General features: G+C 41.1%; 1 protein-coding gene across 5 annotated transcripts in view; it reads right to left on the bottom strand.

Annotated features, from left to right (window-relative positions):
* SPAG17 (sperm associated antigen 17) overlaps nucleotides 1–15092 on the bottom strand; it is a 356415-nt gene that overhangs the window by 271383 nt on the left and 69940 nt on the right. For 4 of the 5 annotated variants that reach the window (XR_012075867.1, XM_072967909.1, XM_072967911.1 and 1 more), the window contains one exon: nucleotides 121–228. The exons of the other annotated variant lie outside the window; for it this stretch is intronic. Coding sequence is in view for 3 of the 4 variants with exons in the window: in XM_072967909.1 (XP_072824010.1) it covers nucleotides 121–228 (108 nt within the window). In the remaining variant the exon portion in view is untranslated. The remainder of the gene's footprint in view (nucleotides 1–120; nucleotides 229–15092) is intronic. 5 annotated transcript variants of the gene reach the window in all.

Raw genomic sequence — 15092 nt, 5'->3', positions numbered from 1 at the left:
CGAACTAAGGCGCAGAGGGGTAGGAATAGGAACGGCATGTCCAACCTGTGCAAAGCGACGGCGCTGGTTAGAGCCGGTGCAGGGCCTGCAGCCGCTGTGGAAAGGTCTCAGTGCTCTCACCTGGACATCTGAGATAAAAGATGCTTCCTTCGCTTTTCTCATCAGACTCTCCAAACAGAAAGAAACGGCACACAACACAGTCTTCTTTCCAGTCCTCGGATATGTTTCCTGTGGTCAGAGATCCAGGGAGCACATTCTTTTAGGGAACGGTCTGTCAAAACCAGGAGTAAGTGAGACTCGAAGCCTTGGCCAGAGATAAGCCTCTCAACTGCCCGGGGGCCCTTGTGAGATTTCCTCCTTTATCTTCTCTCAGTGAAGTTACTGTTTTGTTAAGCATATGTGAGAAAAAAGGAGTAGGGGACAACTTAGATATTCAGCAGCAGAGAAACACTGAGTCAATTCTGATTCTTTATGGAATGAAATATTATGCTTCCGTAAACATAAAATGTACCAAAAATAATTTGAAGACACAATGATGTTTACTATGTTAAATGAAAAAAGTAGGATTCAAATGTGTACATTTACTGTGATTTCAACTTCGTAAATATTTATATTGAAAGACATTTGGCAGGATAGATTAAAATCACCTGAGCCTGACCGCTCCTGGAGGGCACAGGATTCTAGAGAAATCTGAGAAACTGGAAGAGCCTACCTGAGGGCCCTAGAGACCTCAGCTGAGAGGAGGAAGAGGACAGAGACTGTCTTAATGGCACAGAGACTTGGCAGGCCAACAGCAAACTCTGGAGTCAAGGATTTGAAGGAGAAAGTATTACTGCATCCTTGGCTCGGTGTGATGACAAAAGGCACCAGCGTTTAATACACAGGTTGACACTGGAGCAGATCGAAGTATTTGGTTGGAGCTGGGAACCCCCTGGTATTCATGTTTGAATCACTACTCGATAAGGAGCATTCAGAGCTGGTTTGCTTTCTGAAATGTCACAATGTCACCATACAGAGACACTTCCACCAACACTCTCGGCCAGGTATGCCATGGATTGGTGATAGCCCTCAGGTCCTGGACAGCCCACAGCTTCCATAAATCAGTGCTAAGTCATGTAATCAGATGTCTCCACAGTGTCTGCATGATACCATCCCAGGAATCCAGCCCAGGATTCTACTGTAAGCTGCGAGGGGTTTGGGTTTCCCAGGGAACGCAGTGTCCCCTCGGCTCCTCCACTGTAAGTGCCAGAGACATCCTCCTCATCATTGTCTTTTATGAGTGTCTACTATGTGTGAGGTGCTTTACAGATATCAGAGAGGCATTATTACCCCAATTTTATAGACGATGGGATTGAGACACAGTGTGATCAAATAACCTGCGAGAGACATAAAATTAGTAAGTCTGAAACTAAATGTCTGTCTCTGTCCTTCCTGTGATGTCTTTAAACTTTTAACTTGCCACTTTGTGTGTGTGTGTGTGTGTGTGCTGTGTATATGCAAGTGAGAGAGACGTCCTTTTAAGTTTGAGTATTTCTTAATTTCACCTATTTCCTGGCACTGGTTTATTTTTCAAATGTTTCTCCCCAACAACATACAAAAAATTATGTATCTTAGTTCTTATTTGTCTTTGTATTAAGTGGGTCCTAGCCACAAGTGGAAACTGGATTGAAAAATAATGATAATTTTTGAGACTAAAATTTCGGCTAGAAAGCAAAATGTGACTTCTAGCCTCAGAAGGACAGAAAAGCTCATATGTAAGTTAAGAGCAACCTATGATTAATGCTAAAGGTACAACAAATAAACTTCAAAAGTCCCTCACTTCACATCTAACAGAGCCCATGCTCAGACCCTTTGATTCCACTGCTTCTCTGACATGCAGGGAACCATCACTTGGTGTCAGCACACTCAGCTCACAAGCTGAAGAAGCAAGGCCAGATCACTGTGTATCCAGTAACACCATATGGATGTCCCTCCCTCTTCCTTTTCTTCAATAAATATACATCTAAAGGCAGGCACCATGCTAGGGAACAGCAGTAAATAACGAACATAATAAGCATGGCCCCTGCTATCACTGGCGGACAGAGACAAACGAGGGATTAAGATACAGAGTGGTAAGTGCTCTGATCCGGAAAGCAGAGGGTGCTCAGGGGGACAGATCTGGTCAGTGAAGGCTTCCTCAACCAAAATACATCTGAACTGAGACTTGAAGGATGAGTTAACACTAGCCAGGTGGGGGTGGAGAGTGTGAAAAGTTTGTGAAAGCCTCAGCTTAGCTGTCTGTCTCATTCCATCTGCCCACCACTTGTACATGAGTGTGGCAGAGGGGCTACTGGATTTGCTTTTAACTTTTTAAATTAAGAAGTATCAGAATTCAAGGAGTATCAGAATTCCTATGGTCTCTAAGAATTCCACAAAAACACTGAGATTAAGGGAAACTCCACAGAGAAATCATAAACCTCAACCTGGAGTCGCTACCTGGGGGGGAGTGCAACACCAATTTCCTGGAAGGGGCTCGGGGCCCACTGAGGGAAAGGCTAATGGGTGAGGTTTTTATTCTGTACCTCATTTCCCTGCTACTCGGCGTGCTACGCTCAGTCTAATTTGGGGCTGTGACTATGGCCTCTGCCACAGACGAGGACTAGAAAAATAGCCGTGGGTTGACCTTGATGGTCAGAGCAGTAGTAATGCCAGCATGAAATCAGACATGGTTCATGACAGCTCGTTTTGGTCACTTAACTTTACAAAGAAACTCCAGTTCAGGGTACGCCGTCTTCAAAGACAGCACCTGGATTTAGACACACTGAGTGTTTGAGTCCTGGTCTAATTCCAGGGGCAATGTTAGGGTGAGGTGGACCAACTTTAGGTTGACTGAGATTTCAAACCCCCAACCTGTTGCTAAGGGTCTAATTATATAAGAAACTCAATACTGACACAAGGCTCAACGTTAACTGGCAGAGCTTTAAAAATGTTATTAAGAACTCTTTCCTGATGATACAAAAGTTCACCATTTCATGAAATTCTTTTCCTTCCTCTTCCTCCCTTCTCTTTTCAAATAATAATCCATAAAGATAAATCTCATAAATTGAATGCTTAGTATTCGCCACACATAACAGGAGCTAAGGCTCACCCTATCAATAATTCATATAACTGCTCCACGGAGTAGATATTATTTCACTGATTTTAGAGATGAGGAAACCGAGGTTTAAAGAAGGATAATTAACATGCTCATTACAAATGGACACACAAATAGTCACACAAATGGAAAGTGTCTAAACTGGGATTTGAACCCATTTTGTCTGAATTCTCAAGTCTGTGCTACTAATATTGAGCGATTACGATACACACATGGGCCGCAGCGCCTGCCTGCTGTCCCACGCGCCTTCTCTGCTGAAGGCCAGGGACCAGCTTTCCTAGTTGTCTCTGCCGACGGCACTACGCACAGCACGCGGCACGTGGTAGGACATCAATAAACGAGGGGAGGCCTGCTCTAAATTTATCCCTGCCACGCAAAGCGCAGGATTTTGTATCCCTCTGCAGCTCATCTCCTGAGCACAGGCCTTGCTGCTGTCCCAGGCCTGAGCACCCAGAACAGGGCGCTCCCTGTCAGGGTGACAATAGGAAGCAAGGGAAAGGAAAGCCATAAATTAGGCCAGGGGAGTGAGGCAGAGGAAAATAGATACAAACTGCTGACAAGATTAATATGCAGTTGACGGGAGCACTTTCACACCAGAGTGCCAACAAATAAACACAATTCAGAGAGCTCATCCCTGCCTTACCAGAGGAGGCAGATTCCTGAGCCAAAGAAAGGGAGTGAACGAGCAAGAGAAAGAAAGAGAGGCCTGCGAGTGCAGGGCCTGGTCTGCTGGGAATTCAGTCAGATGGCTGAGGAACGACGTAAGCAGCAGGCCCCGTGATCATCCTTTTTCTGACCAAAACCAGGGAAAGGAGAAGCAGCGCCAGGTCCTGCCGGGGAGGTGGGCGTGAGGACACAGCGGGAAGGCTGAGGATCGTGGTGCCTGCCCTAGGCACGGCCTGCCCTGGGCTGCCTGCCCTGGGCTGCCAGCTAGGTGTCATTTCTCACAGGGTCAGCAGACCTGCGGGCACTCTGGCTGGACTCCTAATGGGCTGCCTCACTCCCTGTGGTAATGAATGGGACCTCCGCAGGCTTCAGCGGAATACTCCAGAGATGAGAACCAATTCTTCTATATTTTAACACGTTTAAATATATGAAATTGCCATTTCTGAAAGTCAAGAGTGCTTGAATATTGGCAATTCCATGTGGTTCAGGGTAAGAGTAAAGGCAAAGATAGTCTTCAAAGCCAGGACTTGATTTTAAAATCGAGACTCTTAACCACTACGCTATATGGTACCTGTAACCGAGCAGGACCCCGTGAGGCCTTCCAGGGTCAGACCTCACCCCCATATCCTCTGCTGTAGCTCCTCACTGAAGCACCCAGATAACAGTGTCCCATGTATATTTCCTGAGTTTTTCAGATGCTAAAAACCACCACCAGGGAAAAGAAATTAACTACTTGATGATCAAGGGCAAGTGGCCCCCAGACCTTCTGGCGCCTGCGGGTTGACAGTGTTGACCACCTTGTTACCTCAACATCAACCAATCAGAGAATTGTGCATGAGCTGATCATGTACCCTGCAACCCTCCTCCCTTACTTGGCCTTTAAATATGCTTTGTTGAAACCCTTCGGGGAGTTTGGGATTTTCTTGGGCGTGAGCCACCCAGTCTTCCTTGCGTGGCCCTGCAGTAAACCTTTCTTAGCTCCAGACGCTGACTTTTCTGTTTGGCCTCACAGCACATTGGGCACACAGACTAGCCTTCCATAACACTTCTGCTGAGTAATTTTCCTTGCTTGAGCATAAAATCCAGACATCAAGCTTGGCCTAAAAGTAATTTCACGATCTGATCTTTGCTTAGCTGGCTAGCTTCTCTCTCTGCAGCAAGACTAAGCTTCTGACTATTCAACTGTTACTTGAGGTTACTGATTCTTTATACAGACTCTTTCCTCTTCCTGGAATACTCACATCCACCTCTTTTTTCCCTGATGTATCATCCCATCCTTCAGGCTTTGTTATCTTAGCACTTGATGTGCTATTCTGGAACTTCGACACAGTGAGGAACTGTTGATCTTGTGCCCTACTGCTTAGCGTCTAGTTAAATGCCTGACAAATGGATGGACAGATAAACAAATGGATGAGTGAATGAATTACATGTATCAATATCCCCGACACACCCACGCGCGCGCGTGCGCATTTTCTCTCGCTCTCTCTTTCTATGGCTAACTTGCTATTCCAAATTAAATAATTCTGTCTCCTCATATAGATGTCCAGTTTCAGGAAAATCCTCTTGACTTTGGCTAGCACCCTGCTCCACAGTTCGGTGATGCATAAAATGTCAGGCAAGAACACACGTTAGAAAATTCAAGAACATTCAAACATACCCTGAGGACCTAGCTCAGCTCTTGGTTTTACATACTATGCAGTAAGTTTCTCATTTGTTGTATTGTTTCTCCTGTGGAGCCTGGCTTTCACTGGCAGAATTTTCCAGAAGCACCACTAAAATAAGCACATAAAGCTCCTTGGAGGCACTTATCAAAACTAATTATGGATCCTGATGGTGGTCATAGACGTTAGAGCTGTTACTGCTGATGATTAGGAAAAGCTCAAGTTATTTTATATATGGTTTATTTAGTTGGATTTACATAACATCTTTCCCCTGAAGAGAAAGTTCTGTAAGAAATGGCTTAGCAGAGAATCATTTCTGAGGATCAAATTTTCTCCCTCCTGTTTCTACTAAAGCAAGTTTGACAAAGGTCTATGCCATATAGACAAACTTTTGTAAACTACATGTCTGTATAAACATTTACTGAAACTGGACAAAGGAGGTATCAATGAGCTTCCTGACAGTAGACGCCCAGGATCAGACAGGGGATATTATATCAGGGATGTTGGGATGGGCACTTCTGGACTAAGACACTTCTAACAGCTCTTCCAACCACAAGACTTTATGATTCTATAGTCATAAACTCTACACCTATCCATTTTTGTTGTTAGTTTGGTGCATAATTTTAATATAAATATATACTATACACATTCATAAATACATTTAAATAGAATCACATTCAAACGGTATTTGTAAACTATTTTAATCACAACAGTGTATCATGAATGTATCTCTGCATCAATCTATTTTTCCATAACTTTGTTTTTAGTGGATTTATAGTTACATTCCATAACTGAACCAATATCCTGATTTTTAAGAGGAGTGATTCCCCCCTAATTTTGATGTAAATAGCAACAATGACTCTCTCTTCCGAAATTTTTGTGAATATCCTTAATTATCTTATTTAAATTGTGAAGTCAGAGTGTGTCACATTTTTCAGGATTTTGAGGACTACTGAGAGACTGCCTTTCAGAAAGATGGTATATTTTATACCCCACCAGCAGTCATACCATGACTCTTGATCACAACTTTCTGGTGATATAAATCTGCCACATGAGAAATCCCGGGAGACTGGGGTTGCCTATGTTAGACCCTCTCCAGGCCAGTCTCTCCTCTTACAGTGTAAGAGAATTACAGGAAGGCAGGAAGCACACTCATTCAAGAAACGCATGGACTTAAGAGTCAGAATTTGGTTCCCACTGACTCCATCATTCAACAACTTTAAGAGAGTTATTAACCTCTCCTAACTGGTTTCCTCATCTGTAAAACGACAGATTCTGCCCCAGAGAGTGTTTTTCTCATGAAGGTGATGTACAGAAAGAGCGTAACAGAGCAGCAGACATATTGTTTTTAACCGTTAGCCAATATTTCTATTACACTATGTCTAGTCACTTACTCCTCACAACAACTCTATTTCTTAACTGTGAGTGGAAGCATGAGTTGGGACGCTTAAGAAGGGAGAAAAGGAGACGAAGGACTCAGGCTGGTCCAGAGAAGAGCTTTTAGGGTGTGGAAATATGTCTTTATCTTGCTGGGCAGCCTGCACCCTCGGAGCCTCTAGAATTCACAGCAGCTGGGGAAAGCCCTCCGCCTGCCAGCCTCGATTGGGGTTTCAGTGGTTTTGCTGCCTGTCCCCTCGGCTTGGTCTGACAGCAGCTCTGCTGACCTTGAGGGTCCAGGACATAGTGTTGATCCCAGGAAAGACAGTAATAGTTTTGCTGACAGATACTTTTCAACAGCTGTATGGTATCTGAGAGGCTGAGAGAAGAGGTGGAGGAGAGTGACTCAGGGTTAACCCCTTCTTGGCCCCAACGGTATTCCCTTCCCTTTGTAAGAAACCCCTTGTATTGATGTCATTTGCTTTGCCTTTGAGAGTTGGCATTTCTTTTTAAACAGACCCTCTTAGTCATCTTCTTGCAAAAGCAAAGTAACGTTTAAGGTTTAGGAACACGTGGCACAAAATTTTAAAGCATTTCAAAACATTGTACTTGGGAGATTACAGAATAAGGGAATGCTCTGAAAATGACAAGACCCTGAAACGCCCTGGGATTCTAACATCCTGCACTTTCAAGGCACATCTGACCTGCAGAAGATGAGATACAGGGCCTGAATGTGGGAGAGTGAATGTAATTTATTTTGTTAAATTTCATTCCAGTTTTCACAGTCGGTAACATTCACATGTGGTTTACATAGTTATTTTCCTATTTATTAATCATAATATATGTGGTATTATAGCCAAGGCCTCTTTTTAAAAATTATTACAGTGCTTTAAATGCATGACATTTTAAGTGCTAATCCACTGGGACCTTTTATGATGTAGAGGGATAAGGCTAACAACCGCTTGCAAGCTGACACTGGTGTCAGACTTTGCCTTTTGGCTTTGTATATTTTAAGGGCAAATATATCTAGAATGTCTCAGTCAGTATGATAAACAAGAAATAGATAAGGAGATTCTACAGAAAATTATTTAGCCTATTCACAGCAAAAATTCATCACTGAGACTACAACTGTATTCATTTTGTTTTTATATACATTTACTGAGAACGTTATGGAAATGCAGAATTTAAGCATTCTAGGGACTACTAAGCACTAATCATCTATGAGGATCTCTGCCCTTGAGAAACTGTTCCCAGAGATAGAGCCCAGATCACTTAGAATTAGCTGTAACACAGGCAGCACGTGATGATTCTGAACTAAATAACAAGCAATGGGAGGGCTTAGGGGATTAAGGTGGCAAAGAGGAAGCATCATTACAGTCCAGGCTTTGTTGTTAGATTTGATCCATGCTCTGTCCCTTATTAGCTAGGTAACATATCTACTGTATTTAATTTCTCGGGGCTTTATTTGCCTTATCTGAAAAATGGGCATACCTAACTTATGGTGTGCTGCTGCAATTGTATGTGTAAAACTGTACTGCATAGCACAGAGCAAATGCTTAATCAGTGATAGCTTACAGTCATAGGTAAAGTTAAAGGGGGTATCTTACAGAGGTATCTGGCTTTGGAGAGATGTAAGATTTGAGCTGGACCAGATATGGGGAGAGGACGTTCCAGGTGGCAAGGATGGCATTATCACTGGTGTGCAACGGGACGAGAGCATTCTGGGCACCTTTAGAAACTGAGACTTAGATTGACAGCTTGGAATGTAGGGTACACAGCTTGGAAACTGAAACTTATCCAAAAACACTTCAACTGATGTCATCACTGTAAGATAGAAACGTAGTCTGAGAAAGCTGATAAAGGGCCTAGACTGTCATGTTAAGAAGTAGGGGAGGTTATTTGGTTATTTGGAGATAATGGGGAGCCCATTTGTGTTTTAGGGGATTACTTTAGTGACCTGGAGGCTGGACTATAGGTGGAAGGAAGAAATTAAAAGCAGGCAGTTCCAATACTCAGGCAAAAGTAAGCCCAGGGCTCTTTTTTACTACAGAAAAATAAGAAATATCACCTTTGGCTTGAAAGGACTGTTTTTGAAGGTAATGTTGACTGAAATAAAATCACACAACGTAAGAGTTGTGAGTTAAGTTTTATTTGGGGCAAAATGAGGACTATACCCCAGGAGACAGCATCCCAGAAAGCTCTGAGAAACTGTTTCAAAGAGGCAGGGGGAGAACTCAGTATTACACAATTTCAGTGAAGGGGGGACGTGCAGTCAAACAGATGTTACCGTTAATGATTTTAATGCTTTTCTAGATCTGAGGAGATGCAAGAATTGGGGTCATAAAATCTTCTCCTGAAAATATCTCTCTGAAGGCCTGTTCAGGCAGTTTTCCCAGAGCACAGAGTGCCTCATTCCTGGCCTCCATCCTGAACTCCTTTCAGGGTGTGCTGGAGGTCAAGGGCCACAGAGGCTCATGATTTAATCCAAGCAGAGTTAGACGGCAAGTGCCAACGTGATCCAGTCTTTGTAGAGGCAGAGAGCAAGTGACAATTTTTAGTTAGCAGTAACAGTCACTAAGCTTTGTGCAATATGCTCTTTACTCTTACAGACTCACTCGCTCCCCCAGGGGTAAGGTGATCTCCCCCTCTTCACTTCACATACCTGCCCACAGACAATTGCTTGTTCATATTCCTGCTTTCTAACTTTGTCATCCTGAGAACACCACCAAGAAGCAGACTCTAGGCCACGGGTTCCTGAGCCTGGATCACTTCAAGTGGCTTACTTTCCAGTACAGAAGCCTGAAACCTCTGATTTGGTAGGTCTGAGGTGAATCCAGGAAGATTCTTTTTTGGCAAGTTCCCCAGATGTTTCTATAAGGAGCCAGGTTCCAGAGCCACTAGATTTAAACTAGCTCAGCAAGCCTGTTTCTCATTCACTTTTGCATCTACAGGACCTATCACATCATCTAGCCCCAAACAGGTGTCCCATGAATGTTTAGCACACAGAACTGAAGTGTTATAACAAGTGCAGAGAGACACTAAACTTTAGGGAAATAATAGCTGCATAATGCCTAGTTGGGAACCCAGGGCAATCTTTGAAAAGAGCAATTTCTGCTTCTGTTCCGGTAGGAGGCAGGGCTGGACGCCTAGACTGGAGCTTTTCTTGACTGACTGCCCTGTAACGCGAGGCCTGACTTGGACCTGAGGGTTAGAGCACTGGGTCTATCAACTTGCAAATTACTAAACTACTGTTCAGGAGAAAGTAGGTATTATCAGAGAACTGTATTTTTTTCAGTGAGAGGATTACAGTCTGATTTCCCAAGTTAGTATATCCTTCTTTGTAATTAAAGAAATACAAATGACACAGGGAAATATATACAAGATCTTACGGTAGCTCACAGAGAAAAAAATGTGACAATGAATATATACATGTTCATGGATAGCTGAAAAATTGTGCTCTACACTGGAATTTGACACAACATTGTAAAACGATTATAAATCAATAAAAAATGTTTAAAAAAAAGAAATACAAATGAAAATAAAGATACTTCTAAGTTACTACAAATATTTGTTTAATGTTAAGAACTAAGGCTATTAAAACTGTGATGAGCTCACAATGACCCAACCCCATTTCGAAGAGCAGTTAAGCCTTTTGTACCAAGATCTCTAAACACTTCATTTCATTTGACTCAGTGATTTCATGCCCATGAATACATCTTAAAATTATCTGAAATATGGAAAAAAGACAACTGCACAAAGATGTTGACCACAGAGTAACTTATATAGGAGCAACTAAAAGTCCTACAATAAAGGAATAGTGAAGTAAAGAAACTGCTGAAATTTTAGATAGCCAGTAAAAAATGATGTGAGGTTTGGTGTTTTCAGGGGAAAAAGCATATGATATAATGCAAATACAACAAGTTAAGTGAAAAACTTTTTATACATTAGAATTACAGCTACATAAATAATAAGCATAGTTATAAAAGGCTGGAGGGATGTGCAGGAAAAATTTCCATTGTTCAGATGGTGGTATTATAAGTCATTCTTCTCATTCCTAAAATTTACAGGTTGGCTGTGGTACTTTTATACTTCAAAAATTAAAATATAAAAAATTAAATTAAATCAAAAAATATACATATTCACAAACACATACTAAAGTAAGTGACTGGATCATAGTCACTCAATGAACCAGTAGTAAAACTGAGGAGGCAAGACTCTTGATAAGCCAGCAGAGTACAAGTCCCCTTCCTCTGTCCCTGAGGGACCACCACACTGTTTTATGAAAGAATGGCATTTGGTTTTTGTTATACAAACTACTTCCGAGTTTTAAAACAAAGCAAAACAAAAAACAAGTTAACAAGAAAAAAATTCCCCAGACAACCTTATTTCTCCTCCCCACTACTTTCTACAGGACTTGTATCAGGAGAGATTTTTTTACTTATTTTTTTCTCTTTTGGAAAGTCATTTCCTGCCTTACTTGAAAATGACTCATATATGTACTGCCCCGATTAGTATCTAAATCTTGGTGGGCTTTTCAGAGACATGTAGGAGGAAGAAGCTTCTGGGACAAGTGTGTAATGTTAATTAAGGTCACGCTTGCTGCTGGTGGTGATCTCTCCCACATGACACGGTCCTATTTTTAACTGAGACAATTGGTGAATGACTCAGGAAGACCTCTGAAGCCAAATGGCAGCTTAGAGGAATAGAATATGCTATTAACTGAGGAGTAAATAACTAATGCAGTCAGCTGAAACTGTCCGTTTTTTGCTTTAAGTGTATCTGGCAACCTAATAATGCTACAATAAACCCAGTTTAAAAAGTCTCACTCTACAGCAGATAAATGTGTGTTGCTAGTTAAATACTCTTTTTCCTCCTGTACAGAAAATAAGAAAAATACTGTATGATATCACTCATATGTGGAATCTAAGAAAAAAAAAAAAGAGGACACTCATCTACAAAGCAAAAACAGACTCACAGACACTATAAACAATCTTATGATGACCCAGGAAAAGGGGGTAGGAAGGGATAAATTTGGGAGTTTGAGATTTGCAAATGTTAGCCACTATATAAAAAAATAGTTAAAAAAATTTCTTCTGTATAACACAGGGAACTATATTCAATATCTTGTAATAACCTTTCATGAAAAAGAATATGAAAATGAATATATGTATGTACATTCATGACTGGGACATTATGCAGTATACCTGAAATTGACACACTGTAACTAACTGTACTTTTAATTAAAAAAAAAGAGGTAAAAAAAGAAAATAATTACTGTGGGGAAATAATTTTGGAAAATGCTGAACAATAAATAACCTTTCTGAATGTTCACAAGATAACTTTGTACAATAAAGACTGTTTTTGAACAGATTTCCGTGCAGATTATTCATGAAGTAAATGGGGGTAGGGGAGGAAAACGTATAGAATGCTCCAAGGAGCACACTCTGGGAAACACTGATCTAGTGTGATACCCTCATTTTACAGATGAGAAGAAGAGAGACCTAGGGTGTTCTAATAACTTGCCCAAGAACACCTAGCTGGTAAATGCAAGAACTGGGACCAGAACTCTGCTGCATTTTCCCAGGGCACCAGATTGTGTCTATCTTCACACACAGGCCCTGTGTATTATCACAGAATCCACAATAGATTGTCATTAGATCTACAATAGGCGTGCCAATTAACAGTTACTATTATTCTTGTATTTAATTGTCTAGTTAAAAAACTTTAGTCTTCTCGTGTTCTCAGAAGTCCTATCTGTCACAAACACATCTGAATGAGAGGTACTTTATACAGACAGGTCATTTTATTATTATTATTAAGGACCTATGGCTGGTAAATCATAGAACTGGGGTTTGGGACAGAGCTTTTACTGCCACATTACACTCTATTTCTGAGCTGATTTTAAAAGCAGTGAACCCCTTTGTGGTAATTAAGGGAATTTCAGGCTGTGGTTGGCCAGAGGAGACCTGCCTCTCCTAAACCTAGGTGAAGTGGTCCTACAGAGGGAGAAGGGAAGAGGCCATATCCATTGGTGCAGTGATGGTAACCAAGATGAGGTTAACTTTGAAAAAGCACTTTAACTTGTGTTATCTCAAATGATTGTTTTAAGTATCCAAGGTTTGGTTTCACCCCAGTGAGCCAGATGCAGGATCCTTTGTCTAGAAAACTATCATTTTGCAGCCCCATTAAAGCCATATTGTGTCTCTTTTTCTTCAAAATCCCATCAGTGTGGAAGAGCTCACAGGTGTGAGGGTGTAGCTGAGAATAAGTAGCATGTCAATTTCACATTGCTTTGCTTTGGTAAGACACAACCTCAAGGGCAAACTCAATGGCACAGTGTCTCAGCAAGGGCTTTGGGTTAGCGCTTAGAAAGGTCACGTGTCTTACTTTCAGCAAGGGGGGGGAAAGCTGAAAAGCAGGTCAATAACTCAGCTGTAAGAAGACTGGCTGCTTCTAGGCAGTTAAGTTGTAGGGGCCGGGGTGCATGGGGGTGGGGGGCACTCTTAATTTAGGTCTAGAGTCATCGTTATGTATTAAGTGCCTGTAGACTTTTGTCTAAATTTTAATAAGCTACCTATATGTTTGGCTGAGTTGATTGAATCCACCTGAATAATTTCCTGCCTATTTCAGCAGCATTAATCATATGTACTGTTTCCTGACACTTTTACTAATGTGGTATAGGACATGAACAAAAGCTGTAGTTTCATTCTTTTTGCTCAGCCGAAAATATCCATATGTACTCATATGGATGACTGGCACTTGAAATAGAGAAGAAAGTATATATTTCTATTTTAAATGGCCATGAGGTAGGTGAACTCTACTATGAGGCATGTTAGCAAAAGGACTAATTGAATAATCTAACTGAATGAGAGCAATCAAAAGATGCCTCTTTTAATCCTCATAAAAACACCGTAAGGAAACTTCATATAAAGCTCAGAGAGACTAAATAATTTTTCTTAAGATCACATAAATAATAAAGATGACTTCAGAATTCAAATCCAGGTCTGAATTATTTCCACTCCACCAAGCTCTGGGAGACTTAAACTCTTCTGAGCCTGGCTTTTACCTTTCAGTGAAGATTCTGCAGACACTTCAGAGATGCTCAGGGCCTCGGATGATTGCTCCAAATGTCAAGTATTGTATTACAGATAGATGTATTCACATATACATCTATATGCATAATATGTATTATATGATTCTGTATTTGTACCATAAAACTGCTCATTATCTACTTTCATAAATAGAAATTTGTATTACAAAGAATTTTCAGCATGGACAAAATTCTAGAATGTTCACCCCAGGTGAATGAAGGTGCAATACTAACTCAGAATTTGATAGCCTTTAAAAGTTACCGTGAGACCTTTGCCTTCATTTGTAAGGTTAGGATAACAATATTTGATCCTATTTGTGATGCCATAATGAGGGATGTTATGAAAGTACTTTGGGCTCACATGAAAACAAAACAGATCTATTATGGTAAAAAGCATCCCATGAGTTTGTCAAGGGACCAGTTTTTGCAAATTTCCCAACCTGGTAAACTTCTTAGGAGTCATGAAAAATGCATATAAAAATGGGGATTAACATTTTGAATGTGCCTGTAGAAATACTTCATATGGGAAAACGTCTTAGTGGTTTTATTGTGTTGAATAAAGCCAAAGAAGGATTATTTTTACATAAAATCTCTCACCTAACTAGGACCACCTGGTGTACAATTATGTCCCATAAACCAGTGATGTCCCAAATCCCCTTCCAAAACAAAAGTCACATTGCTGAGGTTAATTCTAATTAGGAGGCACAGTCAGTTCTCCTTTCATACTCTGGGGGGCTGCATGCTGCAATCTTTAAAATGTACAAGCCCAGCCACTGCTTGGCCACCTCGCTTTCCACTATCTTTCCTTTTCCTGGCATGTGAAGTGATTGTTTAAAAATCTTACCACTGTCTTGAGTTTCTCAAAGAGCAGTCTCTGTTTAAAAATCTTACCACTGTGTTGAGCTTCTCAAAGAGCAGTCTCTATGCATGTTGACACCTAATGTGTGTAGCTGGTGAAAAGACTTCAATTTTACTGAAGGACTTCCACTAGCTACTGTGAATTTCTTGGTATAAAAATGCCACAGCATTAGCAATGACAAATCAGAGGTTTGTCTAAGGTTTCTCTTAATGAACAAAAATACTCAATTAGATACTTCTTCAAGCAGTTAAAAAATCTCTTAAAGTTTCCTTTGTACATCTGACAAAAATTATGTATACTCTACCA

This window comes from Vicugna pacos, chromosome 9, assembly GCF_048564905.1.
Source record: "Vicugna pacos chromosome 9, VicPac4, whole genome shotgun sequence".
Classification (NCBI taxonomy): domain Eukaryota; kingdom Metazoa; phylum Chordata; class Mammalia; order Artiodactyla; family Camelidae; genus Vicugna; species Vicugna pacos.
Note: the sequence above shows the minus strand (reverse complement) of the source record. Positions and strands in the feature narration are given on the sequence as shown.